Consider the following 16559-nt stretch of genomic DNA (forward strand, 5'->3'; position numbering starts at 1 on the left):
GGGCTCCCGGGCTCTTTTCCATTGAGCCACGCTGCTTCTCTAAGTAAAATAAATAGAGTAATAAATCTGCACATCATTAGCAAAATAAAATAAATAGAATAGTAAATATGTACAAGTAAAATAGAGTAATAAATCTGTACAAACATATGTACCGGTGCTGTGGGGAGGGGAAGGAGGTAGGGCAGGGCGGGGGCTTCACTTCTCTGGGCCTCGGTTTCCTTATCTGTAAAATGGGGGTCACAACCGTAAGCCCCGTGTGGAACAAGCGCTGTGTCAACCTCATTTATCTTGCATCGACCCCAGCGCTTAGTACAGTGCTTGGCACGTAGTAGATGCTTAACAAACACTGTTTTAAAAAAAGCCGTCAGCCTCATCTTGCTGTTTTCCAAGGACCAGATGGTGTCTTTCATATGGTGGGGTTTTAATTGTTTTTTTTCAAAGCGCGGCAGAGAATGACGCTCAAAAACAACCCATTTGTTCAAGGTCACATAATAGACAAGTGGCTGAGCAGGGAAGCAGTGTGGCTCAGTGAAAAGAGCCTGGTCTTTGGAGTCAGAGGTCATGGGTTCAAATCCCGACTCCGCCACATGTCAGCTGTGTGATCTTGGGCAAGTCACTTAACTTCTCTGGGCCTCAGTTACCTCATCTGTAAAATGGGGATTAAGACTGTGAGCCCCACGTGGGACAACCTGATCACCCTGTATCCTCCCCAGCGCTTAGAACAGTGCTTTGCACATAGTAAGCGCTTAACAAATGCCAATTATTATTATTATTATTATTAATAGAACCCAGGTCCTCTCACTCCCAGCCCTGCTGCTTCTCAACGTGTTATTTCATGATATATATTATGTACAGTATGCCCACTGTTGGGTAGGGACCATCTCTATATGTTGCCAACTTGTAATAATAATAATAATGATGGTATTTATTAAGCGCTTACTATGTGCAAAGCACTGCTCTAAGCACTGGAGAGGTTACAAGGTGATCAGGTTGTCCCACGGTGGGCTCACAGTCTTAATCCCCATTTTATAGATGAGGTAACTGAGGCCCAGAGTAGTTAAGTGACTTGCCCAAAGTCACACAGCTGACAACTGGCAGAGCTGGGATTTGAACCCATGACCTCTGACTCCAAAGCCCGGGCTCTTCCCACTGAGCCACGCTGCTTCTCCTACTTCCCAAGCGCTTAGTACGGTGCTCTGCACACAGTAAGTGCTCAATAAATACGATTGAATTGAATTGAATTTACATATTACATATCATAATATGCATGTCACATATATAATACGCCTAAGATATGTACGTATGTGCTATGAGGGTTGCGAGTATTTCAGTACACCAGTGCTTAGTACAGTGCTTAGGGAAGCAGCGTGGCTCAGTGGAAAGAGCCAGGGCTTTGGAGTCAGAGGTCATGGGTTCAAATTCCGGCTCCGCCACGTCAGCTGGGTGACTTCGGGCAACTCACTTCACTTCTCTGGGCCTCAGTTCCCTCATCTGTAAAATGGGGATGAAGACTGTGAGCCCCCCAGGGGACAACCTGATCACCTTGTAACCTCCCCAGCGCTTAGAACAGTGCTTTGCACATAGTAAGCGCTTAAGAAATACAATTATTATTATATATAATAACATGCATAAGACATGTACATATGTGCTATGAGGGTTGCGAGTATTTCAATCAATCAATCAATCGTATTTATTGAGCGCTTACTGTGTGCAGAGCACTGGACTAAGCGCTTGGGAAGTCCAAGTTGGCAACATATAGGACAGTCCCTACCCACCAGTGGGCTCACAGTCTAGAAGGGGGAGACAGAGAACAAAACCAAACATATTAACAAAATAAAATAAATAGAATAGATATGTACAAGTAAAAAAAGCCAAACATGATGGCATTTATTAAGCACTTACTACGTGCAAAGCACTGTTCTAAGCACTGGGGAGGTTACAAGGTCATCAGGTTGTCCCACGGGGGGCTCACAGTCTTCATCCCCATTTTACAGATGAGGTCACTGAGGCCCAAGGGAGTGAAGCGACTTGCCCAAAGTCACCCAGCTGACAATTGGTGGGGCCGGGATTGGAACCCACGACCTCGGACTCCAAAACCCGGGCTCTTTCCACTGAGCCACGCTGCTTGCCCCAAATAGGGTAATAAATCCGTACGAACGTATATACATATATACAGGTGCTGTGGGGAGGGGAAGGGGGTAACGCGGGGGGGATGTTATTGTGATTTTCACCATTTTCTTCCCCACAACATCCCACTACGTGACCCAGCTAAACGACCCTGGTATTTTTAACGGTGTGAAGAATTCACGTCTTGAAGTGTTACCGCTCAAACACCTCCTTACGATTTCCTCCATAACGTCCTCACACCAACGCCTGCAAGTGGGTGACACGGAGCAGTTCCTGTGAACTGAGAACGAGAATAATAATAATGACGGCATTTATTAAGCGCTTACTACGTGCGAAGCACTGTTCTAAGCGCTGGGGAGGTTCCAAGGTGATTAGGTTGTCCCAAAGGGGGCTCGCAGTCTTCATCCCCATTTTACAGGTGAGAAGTTAAGGATGCAGCGAAGCAGAAGCAGCGTGGCTCAGTGGAAAGAGCCCGGGTTTTGGAGTCAGGGGTCATGGGTTCAAATCCCGGCTCCGGCCCTTATCAGCTGTGTGACTTTGGGCAAGTCACTTGACTTCTCTGGGCCTCAGTGCCCTCATCTGTAAAATGGGGATTGAGCCCCCCGCGGGACAACCTCATCACCGTGTAATCTCCCCAGCGCTTAGAACAGTGCTTTGCGCATAGTAAGCGCTTAATAAATGTTATCATTATTATTATTATTATTAAGGATGGCGTGTTTAAACTCAAACGGCTTGAGGTGGGTGGCTGGGTGGGCTCGAAAGAGGGAGGGCAATCTTCTAGACTGTGAGCCCACTGTTGGGTAGGGACTGTCCCTATGTGTCGCCAACTTGTACTTCCCAAGCGCTTAGTACAGTGCTCTGCACACAGTAAGCGCTCAATAAATACGATTGATTGATTGACTGATTCACTTCTCTGGGCCTCAACTTCCCTCACCTGGAAAATGGGGATTAAGACGGTCAGTGGGACGTGGACTGCGTCCAACCTGATTAGTCTGTCTCTACTCCAGCGCTTAGAACAGTGCTGGGTACACAATAAGCGCTCAATAAATGCCACTGGTGGATTGGTGTATTTGGAGTGTGTGTATTTGCACATGCGTGTGTGGTTATGACCAAATGTACGTGTGGAGCCTGTGGTTTCCTGCATTTATAACCACTCAGTCAGGGCTGGGTCATGGGATCTCTCAGGGAGGGACGGAGTGGGAAGGGTTTTCGGGGGGACGGAGGAGGTCTTGGTGGGCAGAGGCTGCCAGGCAGGGGGTGAGGGGAACCAGGGGGAGGAGAGAGTGTGTCAATCAATCAATCAATCAATCGTATTTATTGAGCCCTTACTGTGTGCAGAGCCCTGTACTAAGCGCTCAGGAAGTACAAGCTGGCAACATCTAGAGACGGTCCCTACCCAACAGCGGGCTCGCAGTCTAGGAGGGGGAGACAGACCACAAAACGAAACATATTAACAAAATAAAATAAATAGAATAGATATGTACAAGTAAAATAAATAAATAAATAGAGTAATAAATATGTACAAACATATATACATATATACAGCCCTGTACCAAGCGCTCGGGAAGTCCAAGTTGGCAACATCTAGAGCCGGTCCCTACCCAACAGCGGGCTCGCAGTCTAGAAGGGGGAGACAGACAACAAAACGAAACATATTAACAAAATAAAATAAATAGAATAGATATGTACAAGTAAAATAAATAAATAAATAAAAAATAGAGTAATAAATATGTACAAACATATCTATATATATATGTATATATACATATATACAGCCCTGTACCAAGCGCTCGGGAAGTCCAAGTTGGCAACATCTAGAGACGGTCCCTACCCAACAGCGGGCTCGTAGTCTAGAAGGGGGAGACAGACAACAAAACGAAACATATTAACAAAATAAAATAAATAGAATAGATATGTACAAGTAAAATAAATAAATAAATAAATAGAGTAATAAATATGTACATATATACATATATATGTATATATACATATATACAGCCCTGTACTAAGCGCTCGGGAAGTCCAAGTTGGCAACATCTAGAGCCGGTCCCTACCCAACAGCGGGCTCGCAGTCTAGAAGGGGGAGACAGACCACAAAACGAAACATATTAACAAAATAAAATAAATAGAATAGATATGTACAAGTAAAATAAATAAATAAATAGAGTAACATAAATAGAGTAATGTAAATAGAGTAATATAAATAGAGTAATTTAGTACAGTGCTCTGCACACAGTAAGTGCTCAATAAATATGATTGAATGAATAAATGCCATTATTATTAGTAGTAGTAGTAGTACAGGGCTCTTGGCACAGACCAAGGCAAGGCTGCGGTGGCAGCCAGACTGGTAGCTGCGTCAGGAGGAGGAGGAAGGGCATGGGAAGGAACAGGGGAAAGGGCAGCGGCCCAGCCCAGAAGGAGAGGAAAACCCCGAAGCCCTGCGGCTTTGCCCCGCTTGCCAAGCACTTAGTACAGTGCTCTGCACACAGTAAGCGATCAATAAATATGGTTGATTGATTGAAAACCCCAAAGCCCTGCAGCTTTGCCCCGTCCCTGGGCGCTCTGAGAAGCTGAGTAAGAAGCACAGGACTGTACATCATCTGCCGATTAGAGCCGTGGGCACCTCCGCCCCCCGGCCGCGCTGCCCGGCCCTGGAGGGATTGAAGGGGATCAAAGGGATTCCCATTCCCCCGGAAAACTAGGCCAGGCCCCTAGGCCCTTCTGCAGCTGGGGAACCGGCCGCTTCCAATCGATATTTATTCTATTAATTTTATTGATCTGTTTTGTTTTGTTGTCTGTCTCCCCCTTCTAGACTGTGAGCCCCGCTGTTGGGTAGGGACCATCTCTGTATGTTGCCAACTTGGACTTCCCAAGTGCTTAGTACAGTGCTCTGTACACAGTAAGCGCTCAATAAATATGATTGAATGAATAAATGCCATTATTATTAGTAGTAGTAGTACAGGGCTCTTGGCACAGACCAAGGCGAGGCTGCGGTGGCAGCCGGACTGGCAGCAGCAGCAGCATCGGGAGGAGGAGGAAGGGCACGGGAAGGAACAGGGGAAAGGGCAGCGGCCCAGCCCAGAAGGAGAGGAAAACCCCGAAGCCTGGCAGCTTTGCCCCGCTTGCCAAGCACTTAGTACAGTGCTCTGCACACAGTAAGCGATCAATAAATATGATTGATTGATTGAGAACCCCGACGCCCTGCAGCTTTGCCCCGTCCCTGGGCGCTCTGAGAAGCTAAGAAGCACAGGACTGTACATCATCTGCCGATTAGAGCCGTGGGCACCTCCGCCCCCCGGCCGCGCTGCCCGGCCCTGGAGGGATTGAAGGGGATCGAAGAGATTCCCACTCCCACGGAAAACTAGGCCGGGCCTCTAGGCCCTTCTGCCTCACTTACCTCATCTGTAAAATGGGGGTTGAGACTGTAAGCCCCACATGGGGCAGGGACTGTATCCAACCCGATTTGAGTGTAATCACCCCGGCACTTAGTACAATGGCTGGCACTTAGTAAGTGCTTAATAAGTACCACAATTATTATTATTATGTGGGACAGGGATGGTTTCCAACCTGATTAACTTGTATCTACCTCAGTCACCTCATCTGTAAAATGGGGGTTGAGACTGTAAGCCCCACATGGGGCAGGGACTGTATCCAACCTGATTTGAGTGTAATCACCCCGGCATTTAGTACGGTGACTGGCACATAGTAAGCGCTTAATAAATACCACAATTATTATTATTATGTGGGACAGGTATGGTTTCCAACATGATTAACTTGTATCTACCTCAGTTACCTCATCTGTAAAATGGGGGTTGAGACTGTACGCCCCACATGGGGCAGGGACTGTATCCAACCCGCTTTGAGTGTAATCACCCTGGCACTTAGTACAATGGCTGACACTTAGTAAGTGCTTAATAAGTACCACAATTATTATTATTATGTGGGACAGGGATGGTTTCCAACCTGATTAACTTGTATCTACCTCAGTCACCTCATCTGTAAAATGGGGGTTGAGACTGTAAGCCCCACATGGGGCAGGGACTGTATCCAACCCGATTTGAGTGTAATCACCCCGGCATTTAGTACGGTGACTGGCACATAGTAAGCGCTTAATAAATACCACAATTATTATTATTATGTGGGACAGGTATGGTTTCCAACATGATTAACTTGTATCTACCTCAGTTACCTCATCTGTAAAATGGGGGTTGAGACTGTACGCCCCACATGGGGCAGGGACTGTATCCAACCCGATTTGAGTGTAATCACCCTGGCACTTAGTACAATGGCTGGCACATAGTAAGCGCTTAATAAATACCACAATTATTATTATTATGTGGGACAGGGATGGTTTCCAACCTAACTTGTATCAAACTCAGTTACCTCATCTGTAAAATGGGGGTTGAGACTGTAAGCCCCACATGGGGCAGGGACTGGGTCCAATCCGATTTGAGTGTAATCACCCCGGCATTTAGTACGGTGACTGGCACATAGTAAGCGCTTAATAAATACCACAATTATTATTATTATGTGGGACAGGGACGGTTTCCAACCTGATTAACTTGTATCTACCTCAGTTACCTCATCTGTAAAATGGGGGTTGAGACTGTACGCCCCACATGGGGCAGGGACTGTATCCAACCCGATTTGAGTGTAATCACCCCGGCACTTAGTAAGTGGCTGGCGTTTAGTAAGTGCTTAATAAGTACCACAATTATTATTATTATGTGGGACAGGGACGTTTTCCACCCTGATTAACGTGTATCTACCTCAGTTACCTCATCTGTAAAATGGGGGTTGAGACTGTAAGCCCCACATGGGGCAGGGACTGGGTCCAACCCGATTTGAGTGTAATCACCCCGGCACTTAGTACAGTGGCTGGCACATAGTAAGCGCTTAAGAAATACCACAATTATTATCTGTGGGACAGGGAAGGTATCCACTTAATAATTACCACAATTATTATTATTATGTGGGACAGGGTTTCCAACCTGCTTAACTTGTATCTCCCCACCGCTTAGAACAGCACTTGGCACAAAGTAAGCGCTTAATAAGTACCATAATTATTACTTGGCCCCCTGAGGCTCAGATGATCTTGCCAGGCGTCCCCAAGGCGCTGATGCTCTTTTTTGTGGGTTTCGCCCAGAGTCAGAGCCGGTTTTGGTTCCCTTTTTTGTTTTGTTTTTAAGAGCCAAACCCTGGACTATATTTAATTTTGAGGAAGCGCTGTCGGATGTTGCACAGCGTCCTGGGGTTCAGCCCAATCGTGACCTTCATTTTCTCATTGGCCGGTGAGAGGCCCGGGGTTTAGTACAGTGAAGGGAAGTAGCGTGGCTCAGCGGGAAGAGCCCGGGCTTTGGAGTCAGAGGTCATGGGTTCAAATCCCGGCCCTGCCAATTGTCAGCTGGGTGACTTTGGGCAAGTCGCTTAACTTCTCTGGGCGTCAGTTACCTCATCTATAAAATGGGGATTAATAATAATTATGGCATTTGTTAAGCGCTTACTATGTGCCAAGCACTGTTCTAAGTGCTGGGGAGGTTGCAAGGTGATCAGGTTGTCCCACGGGGGGCTCACAGTCTTAATCCCCATTTTACAGATGAGGTAACTGAGGCCCAGAGAAGAGAAATGACTTACCCAAAGTCACACAGCTGACAAGTGGCAGAGCCGGGATTAGAACCCATGATGTCTGGCTCCTAATAATAATAATAATAATAATTATAATAATAATAATAATAATAGCATTTATTAAGTGCTTACTATGTGCAAAGCACTGTTCTAAGCACTGGGGAGGTTACAAGGTGATCAGGTTGTCCCCCATGGGGCTCACAGTCTTCATCCCCATTTTACAGATGAGGTAACTGGGGCCAAGAGAAGTGAAGTGACTTGCCCAAAGCCACACAGCTGACAATTGGTGGAGCCAGGATTTGAACCCCTGACCTCTGACTCCAAAGCCTGGGCTCAAGCGCTTAGTACAGTGCTCTGCCCACAGTAAGCACTCAATAAATACAATTGAATGAATGAATGATGGCATTTGTTAAGCGCTCACTATGTGCAAAGCACTGTTCTAAGCGCGGATAATAATAACGATAGCATGTATTAAGTACTTACTATATGCAAAGCACTGTTCTAAGCGCTGGGGAGGTTACAAGGTGATCAGGTTGTCCCACGGGGGGCTCACAGTCTTCACCCCCATTTTACAGATGAGGGAACTGGGGCATAGGGAAGTGAAGTGACTTGCCCAAAGTCACACAGCTGACAATTGGCGGAGCCGGGATTTGAGCCCCTGACCTCTGACTCCAAAGCCCGGGATCAAGCGCTTAGTACAGTGCTCTGCACACAGTAAGAGCTCAATAAATACAATTGAATGAATGAATGATGGCATTTGTTAAGCGCTTACTATGTGCAAAGCACTGTTCTAAGCGCTGATAATAATGATAGCATTTATTAAGCACTTACTATGTGCAAAGCACTGTTCTAAGCACTGATAATAATAATGATAACATTTATTACACACTTACTATGTGCAAAGCACTGTTCTAAGCGCTGGGGAGGTTACAAGGTGATCAGGTTGTCCCACGTGGGGCTCACAGTCTTAATCCCCATTTTACAGATGAGGGAAATGGGGCATAGAGAAGTGAAGTGACTTGCCCAAAGTCACCCAGCTGACAAGTGGTGGAGCCGGGGTTTGAACCCATGACCTCTGACTCCAAAGCCCGGGTCTGACTGCAAAGCATCGTTCTAAGCACTGATAATACTAATGATAACATTTATTACGCACTTACTATGTGCAAAGCACTGTTCTAAGCGCTGGGGAGGTTACAAGGTGATGAGGTTGTCCCACGGGGGACTCACAGTTTTAATCCCCATTTTCCAGATGAGGGAACTGAGAAGTGAAGTGACTTGCCCAAAGTCACCCAGCTGACAATTGGCAGAGCCGGGATTTGAACCCACGACCTCTGACTCGTGGGACAACCTGATCACCTTGGAACCTCCCCAGCGCTTAGAACAGTGCTTTGCACATAGTAAGCGCTTAATAAATGCCGTCATTATTATTATTATAATATTATCCCATGTGTTAACTTGGTCAAATCACTTAACTTTCTATGCCTCAGTTACCTCACCTATAAAATGAAGATTAAATCACTGTTCCTACGTCGACTGTGAGCTTCATGTGCACAGAGACTATGTCCAACCTGATTATCTGGTATTTACCTCAGCACTTAGGTCGGTGCTTGGCACATAGTAAGCACTTAACAGAGGTCATTATTACTTCCCACACGCTTAGCGCAGTGCTCCGCCTACGGAAGACGCCCAATAAGTACCACTGGTGATACGGAGCTGACTTTTCATTTTGTGCCGGAGGAAAATTGAGGGAACAGGGGATGGATCATGGAGAGGGAGATGGCAGGGTGAGTTCTGAGGGGACGAAGGGGAGGGAAAGACTCACCGGCGACATCTCTTCCTCTTCCTTCTGGTCCTTACCATATTGGACGCCAGTGGTTCTTCTAAACCTGCCCTGAAAACTAGGAGAAGGGACCACTTCCTCTTCCCCCAGCAGGCGGGGAGGCTACTGGCCCATTCTACCCAGCGGTAAGTGCTCAATAAATACGAATGATTGATCAATTCACTGAGCAGGACACAGCTAACACCTTGGTTCTTCAGTGTGGGGAGCTACTGGCCCATTCTATCCAGCAGTAAGTGCTCAATAAATGCAATCGATTGATCAATTGATTGAGGGGGGTACAGCGAATATCTTGGCTCTTCAGCATGGGAAGTTACTGGCCCGTTCTACCCAGCAGTAAGTGCTCAATAAATACAACTGATTGATCAATCCATTGAGCAGGACACAGCTAACACCTTGGTTCTTTAGTGTGGGGAGCTACTGGCCCGTTCTATTCAGCAGTAAGTGCTCAATAAATACAATTGATTGATCAATTGATTGAGGGGGGTACAGCGAATATCTTGGCTCTTCAGTATGGGAAGTTACTGGCCCGTTCTACCCAGCAGTAAGTGCTCAATAAATACAATCGATTGCTCGATTGAGGGGGGTACAGTGAATATCTTGGCTCTTCAGTATGGGAAGTTACTGGCCCGTTCTACCCAGCAGTAAGTGCTCAATAAATACAACTGATTGATCAATCCATTGAGCAGGACACAGCTAACACCTTGGTTCTTCAGTGTGGGGAGCTACTGGCCCGTTCTATCCAGCAGTAAGTGCTCAATAAATGCAATCGATTGATCAATTGATTGAGGGGGGTACAGCGAATATCTTGGCTCTTCAGCATGGGAAGTTACTGGCCCGTTCTACCCAGCAGTAAGTGCTCAATAAATACAACTGATTGATCAATCCATTGAGCAGGACACAGCTAACACCTTGGTTCTTTAGTGTGGGGAGCTACTGGCCCGTTCTATCCAGCAGTAAGTGCTCAATAAATGCAATCGATTGATCAATTGATTGAGGGGAGTACAGCGAATATCTTGGCTCTTCAGTATGGGAAGTTACTGGCCCGTTCTACCCAGCAGTAAGTGCTCAATAAATACAGTCGATTGATCAATTGATTGGGGGGGGGGGGGCAGTGAATATTTTGGCTCTTCAGTATGGGAAGTTACTGGCCCGTTCTACCCAGCAGTAAGTGCTCAATAAATACAATCGATTGATCGATTGAGGGGGGTACAGCGAATATCTTGGCTCTTCAGTATGGGAAATCACTGGCCCGTTCTACCCAGAAGTAAGTGCTCAATAAATACAATCAATTGATCAATTGATTGCGGCGGGGGTACAGCGAATATCTTGGCTCTTCAGTATGGGAAGTTACTGGCCCGTTCTACCCAGCAGTAAGTGCTCAATAAATATAATTGATTGATCAATTGATTGAGGGAGGTACAGCGAATATCTTGGCTCTTCAGTATGGGAAGTTACTGGCCCGTTCTACCCAGCCGTAAGTGCTCAATAAATACAATTGATTGATTGATTGATGGGGGCACAGCTAATGCCTTGGACCTTCAGTGCAGGGAGGTTACTGGTCTATTCTACCCAGTAGTAAATGCTCAATAAATACAATTAATTGATTGATCGATTGATGGTGGCATAGCTAAGGCCTTGGCCATTCAGTTCAGGGAGGCTACTGGTCCACTCTACCAAGCAGTAAGTGCTCCATAAACACAATTGATTGATTAATTGATTGATGGAGGCACAGCGAATATCTTGGCTCTTCAGTATGGGAAGTTACTGGCCCGTTCTACCCAGCAGTAAGTGCTCAATAAATACAACTGATTGATTGATGGGGGCCCAGCTAATGCCTTGGCCCTTCAGTGCGGGGAGGCTACTGGTCTATTCTACCCAGTAGTAAATGCTCAATAAATACAACTGATTGATTGATCGATTGATGGGGGCATAGCTAAGGCCTTGGCCATCCAGTGCAGGGAGGCTACTGGTCCACTCTACCCAGCAGTAAGTGCTCCATAAATACAATTGATTGATTAATTGATGGACGGAGGCACAGCTGATGCCTTGGCCCTTCAGTGCCAGAGGGTCCCCCCCCCCCCGACCCCACCGCGGCCAAATGGGGTTCTCCCCGCCGTCGCCTCGACCTCCCCTCCAGGCCTCAACCTGACAAGCGGCCAAGGGCCGGGCTCCATCCTTCCCACCGGGCCCAAGGCCCACCCTTGGAGGAGGTGACACTTTTTCCTTTTTCTTTTACGAAAACTTTATTGGTTCCTGCACTCGTCGCTGTACAGGTGTAAACGGTAACTGCCTCACCCGGCAGGATCATTCAGAGGCGGGCAGTTACGGAGCACCTTCATTTTTCGGCACATTTGGAGCAATTCCGTGGTTTTTATTCTCCGGAGACGTAGCGGATAAAATAGGAATAAAATGAAGTTACAAAAGCTATACCCCTCCCCCCCCACCGAAAAAAAAAGAAAAAAAGGAAAATCCTCAGGGAGAGGTTTTGCTACAGAGAGAGTTTGATATGTCACGATAAATATAAAGGGAAGACGGGGGCTAGTCAGCCCCAGATGGGGAGGGGTCTGCCCCCGCCCGGAGTTCTCCGGGATGGGGTGCAGTTTGCACCAGAAAATACCACAGCTTTGGGTGTACGTGAGGCAGGGCCCCCGGTTGGGATGGTGGGGAGACCTGGGGGGAATGGGGACGGATTGGGCCGGACAGGCTTCCACCGATGAGTCCTAGGAATCGCCGGTGGCTGTCACGGCGGGGCGGCGGTACGCGGCCCAGAAGAGCTAGGGGAGCAGCAGGGTCCCTGCTCTTCGGTTCTCCTGTCAGGCCCAGAAAGCCAAAGGGCCGCGTTCCTTCCGGCCCCGGGCCGGGGCGTCCCGGAGGAGCTGGCGGAGGGTCAAAGCCCACCTGGTTATGCCTCACAGGACGGGAAAGCTCGATTTCTCGGGAGGGAAACCGCGCGGCTGAGAGCATCCTTACCTCCCCGCAGTTGGCGCGCCCACCGCGGTCCAGGGCGGCGGACCGAATGAGAAGACGGAGGAGCGAAGCCGGCCTAGGGCCCAGACGAGGCCGTACGCTAGATTGCAAGCTTCTCGATGGCAGGGATGATGTCTACCCCCTCCACTGTACTTTTCTCTCCCAAGAGCTCAGAACAGTGCTCTGCACGCGGTAAGCGCTCAATAAATACCACCGATTGACTCGGGCCTGGGGTGGGGAGAGGCGGCCGAGATTAAGAGAGGCAGCGTCTGGGTCGGGGGACAGGATCCACTCCGGGCTTCACGCGGGAGTGAGGGAAAACTGGAAGGGGGCAGGGGGAGGGACTGGAGGGGGCTGCCGGGCGGCCTTCTCCCGGGGTAGGTCACCTAGGGAAGGAGCGGTCACTCCAGCTTAGACGGCATCTCCGCCGCCGGTCTCCGGGTGGGCAGGGAAGGCGGGCGCTGGTCCGATCCCAGCCGAGCCGTGGACGGAGCCGGAGCGGGCGGGCGGGCGGTCACTTCCTCTCGATGCAGTTGACGGGAGCGGTGTTGTCCGGGCAGCGGCAGGAACGGCTCCCCGGGGTGGCCAGGCACAGGTGAGTGCAGCCCCCGTTGTTCACGGAGCAGTAGCTGTGGCCTGGACCGGACGGAACGATCGTTCTCGTTTTAGGCGCTTAGTGCAGTGCTCTGCACACAGTAAGTGCTCAAGAAGTACGACTGATTGATTAGGCCTGGAGGCGAGGGGGAGGAAGTCGGCGGCGGGGCCAATCTGGGAGGAACCCCGGTTCGATACCCCGATGAGCCCGGGTGGGCCGCGGGGACGGGAGGACGAGAGCCCGGGGTCCCCGCCAGCCTCCCCCTCCAACTCCAGTCCCCGTGGGGAGCACGAGTACTGCAGAGCCTGGGCTTTGGAGTCCGAGGTCATGGGTTCGAATCCCGGCTCCGCCACCTGTCAGCTGTGTGACTTTGGACAAGTCACTTCACATCCCTGGGCCTCAGTTCCCTCATCTGGAAAACGGGGATTAAAACTGTGAGCCCCCTGTTGGACAACCTGATCACCTTGTAACCTCCCCAGCGCTTAGAACAGTGCTTTGCACATAGTAAGCGCTTGACAAATACCATTATTATTATTATTATTACTGTGGCTGGAGAACGGAGGAGCAGCGTGGCTCAGTGGAAAGAGCCCGGGCTTGGGAGTCAGAGGTCGTGGGTTCTAATCCCGGCTCCGCCACTTGTCAGCTGTGTGACTCTGGGCAAGTCACTTGACTTCCTGGGCCTCAGTTCCCTCATCTGGAAAATGGGGATGAAGACCGTGAGCCCCACCTGGGACAACCTGATTACCTTGCCTCTACCCCAGCGCTTAGAACAGTGCTTGGCACACAGTAAGCGCTTAGCAAATGCCATTATTATTATTATTACCTTGGGGGCACTGGGCCAGGGCTGTGGTTATCCCATAGAGCCGCGTCTGTTTGTGCGGGTGGAAGGTGTCGGTCTCCTTGGATGCGTGGCGATCAACGACCACCACCGCGTTCCTACCGGGAATCGGAGGCAGGGGGAAAGCCGTGTTAGCGTCTCAGCTTCGCCCTCGCGAGGGGATGCGCCTTGGGGGAGGTGGGATGGGGGGGTCCCCACCACCAAGTGGAGTCTATTTGGCCTTGCAGAGGGCAAGTCTGATTGCCCGCAGAGAGTCAGGAGCAGAGATCCTTCCGTGCCCGCTCCACTCGGTCGCCAACCCCCCCCATCCCTCCTCTTGTTAACAGCCTCCCTCCAGGAGGCCTTCCCTGGCTACCCCCATCGCCCCCATCTCCGTGGCTACCATTACATCCTGTAGCCCCCAGAGCTGGTGCTCAGTACAGAGCCCCGCCTGGAGAATAGAGCAGATAGCAGCCAATGACGCTGACGCCAAGAGTGAGTCCAGCCTTCCTTTCTCGGGAAAGGGAGTGTGAGCTTGGGGGGACGGGGATGGGGGGGTGGGATAACGACAGCCCCCAGAGAAGCGCCGGGAGGCCGCTCACCGCAGCACCCCGGGGGTCTCATCAGGCCTCCCCGGGGTCCTGCTAGAAACCCTCCGTCCTTCTCTCCGCCACCCCCAGGTCCCATCCTGAGGCAGCCGGGAAGGCGGGTGGGGCCGTCCCCCCCCCACCATGTGGATGGGGGTTTTCTCATCTGTAAAACGGGGATTGAGACTGTGAGCCCGATGTGGGACGACGACTCTGTCCAGCCCCACTTGCTTGTGCTCCCCCCCGGAGCCTGGCACATAGAAAGCGCTTAACGAATACCCCGATTATTATCGATTATCATTCCGTACGTCTTCCAGTCGGTGTAGTACAGATCCTTGCCGAAGCCGGTCACGGCGAAGGGGTACTGCAGGCCCCCCAGGACGCGGCGGCGATCCGGCTGTGCGGGGTTCAGACACTCCGCCCAGTGGGTGCCTGCGAGGAGGAAGCGGTCCGGCCCGCGTTCCCGGGGAAAGGCCGGGGGGACCCCGGGGGGGACGGCCACCTCCGCTCCCTTCCGCCACATCCCCCGGATGGCCCAACCACGGCCCACCCGCCTCCCGGAGGAGCCCCGACCCACCCGCGTCGACCCAGCAGAGCAATGAAGTGTGAGGGTCAAAGGTCAGGCCGTTGGGCAAGCCCAGGTCATCCTTCACGAGGACCCGGCGGTGCGTGCCGTCCAGGTAGGAGGTTTCGATTTTGGGGCTCTCCCTGTTCCAGTCGGTCCAGTAGAGGTTTCTGGGAGAGAGGAGAGACAACGGTCCCGGGAGAATCCCGGAACGGGTAACGGGTGGGATACACAAACACACACAAGGGGGGTTCGGGATTACCCCAGCCCGGGATGACACGGATTTGGCGGGTGGGGAGGGGCGTTCCCGAGTGCCCGATTTCCAGCTCTGCCCACAGGATCCTCAACTCTGCCAAGGCGCGTCTTCCCAACGCCACGCTTTGGTCGGAGCGAGGTTAGGGAATTAGAAAACGTCCTTCCGCTAAGCGCTGAAGTAGATAATCAGCAATCACGTTGGACACGGTTCACGGCCCCCATGGGGCTCACAGTCTTAATCCCCGTTTTACAGAGGGGGTAACTGAGGGACGGAGAGGGGAAGCGACTTGCTCAAGGTCACCCAGCAGATAAGTGGCGGAGTCGGCATTAGAACCCAGGTCCTTTTGATTCCCAGGCCCGACTTCTCACCGTTATTCATTCGATCGTATTTATTGAGCACTTACCGTGTGCAGAGCACTTGGGAAGTACAAGTTGGCAACATATAGAGACGATCCCTACCCAACAATGGGCTCACAGTCTAGAAGACGGGCTCATTTATTTTATTTTGTTAGTATGCTTGGTTTTGTTCTCTGTCTCCCCCTTTTAGACTGTGAGCCCACTGTTGGGTAGGGACCGTCTCTATATGTTGCCAACTTGTACTTCCCAAGCGCTTAGTACAGTGCTGTGCACACAGTAAGCGCTCAATAAATACGATTGATTGATTAGGCCACGTTGCTTCTCTACCTACATAAACATACAAGTTTACGTCCGTATAAAGGGCACTGTAACGATCAAGCAACGGTATTTATTGAGCATTTACCGCGTGCCGAGCACCGTACTAAGCGCTTGGCACAAAAAGGGCACCCTAACAATTAAGCGATGCTACCTATTGGGCACTTATTGGGTGCCGCTCGGGAGAGTACACTAAAGCAGAGTTGGAGCTCACGGTCTCCGGGGGAGGCGGCCATTAAGCTCCATTACCCTCTAACGGGGTCGGCGACGATGCCTCTGGGGTTCACCAGGTCAGACTCGAACAAAACCCGCCGCAGGGTGCCGTCCAGCTTGGCCACTTCGATGCGGTCCAGCTGAGAGTCCGTCCAGAAAAGGTTGCGCCCCAGGTGATCGACGGCCAGCCCCTCCGGGCTCCCCAGACCTGGAATGGGACGGGGCCCGGGACAACCCGTTAGTTGCCCTTCGCTTCTCCGGGCCTCAGTTTCCTCATCTGCAAAATGGGGAGTGAG

General features: G+C 50.4%; 1 protein-coding gene across 1 annotated transcript in view; it reads right to left on the minus strand.

The window, feature by feature from the left end:
- Positions 1-12727: 12727 nt before the first annotated feature.
- Positions 12728-16559, minus strand: part of NID1 (nidogen 1) — a 64158-nt gene continuing 60326 nt past the window's right edge. The window contains 5 exon segments of the mRNA XM_038761084.1: positions 12728-13195; positions 13978-14090; positions 14867-14990; positions 15136-15293; positions 16300-16471. Of these exon segments, the coding sequence (XP_038617012.1) occupies positions 13074-13195; positions 13978-14090; positions 14867-14990; positions 15136-15293; positions 16300-16471 (689 nt within the window). The 3' untranslated portion in view covers positions 12728-13073.

The sequence above is a fragment of the Tachyglossus aculeatus genome, chromosome 19 (genome assembly GCF_015852505.1).
Source record: "Tachyglossus aculeatus isolate mTacAcu1 chromosome 19, mTacAcu1.pri, whole genome shotgun sequence".
Classification (NCBI taxonomy): domain Eukaryota; kingdom Metazoa; phylum Chordata; class Mammalia; order Monotremata; family Tachyglossidae; genus Tachyglossus; species Tachyglossus aculeatus.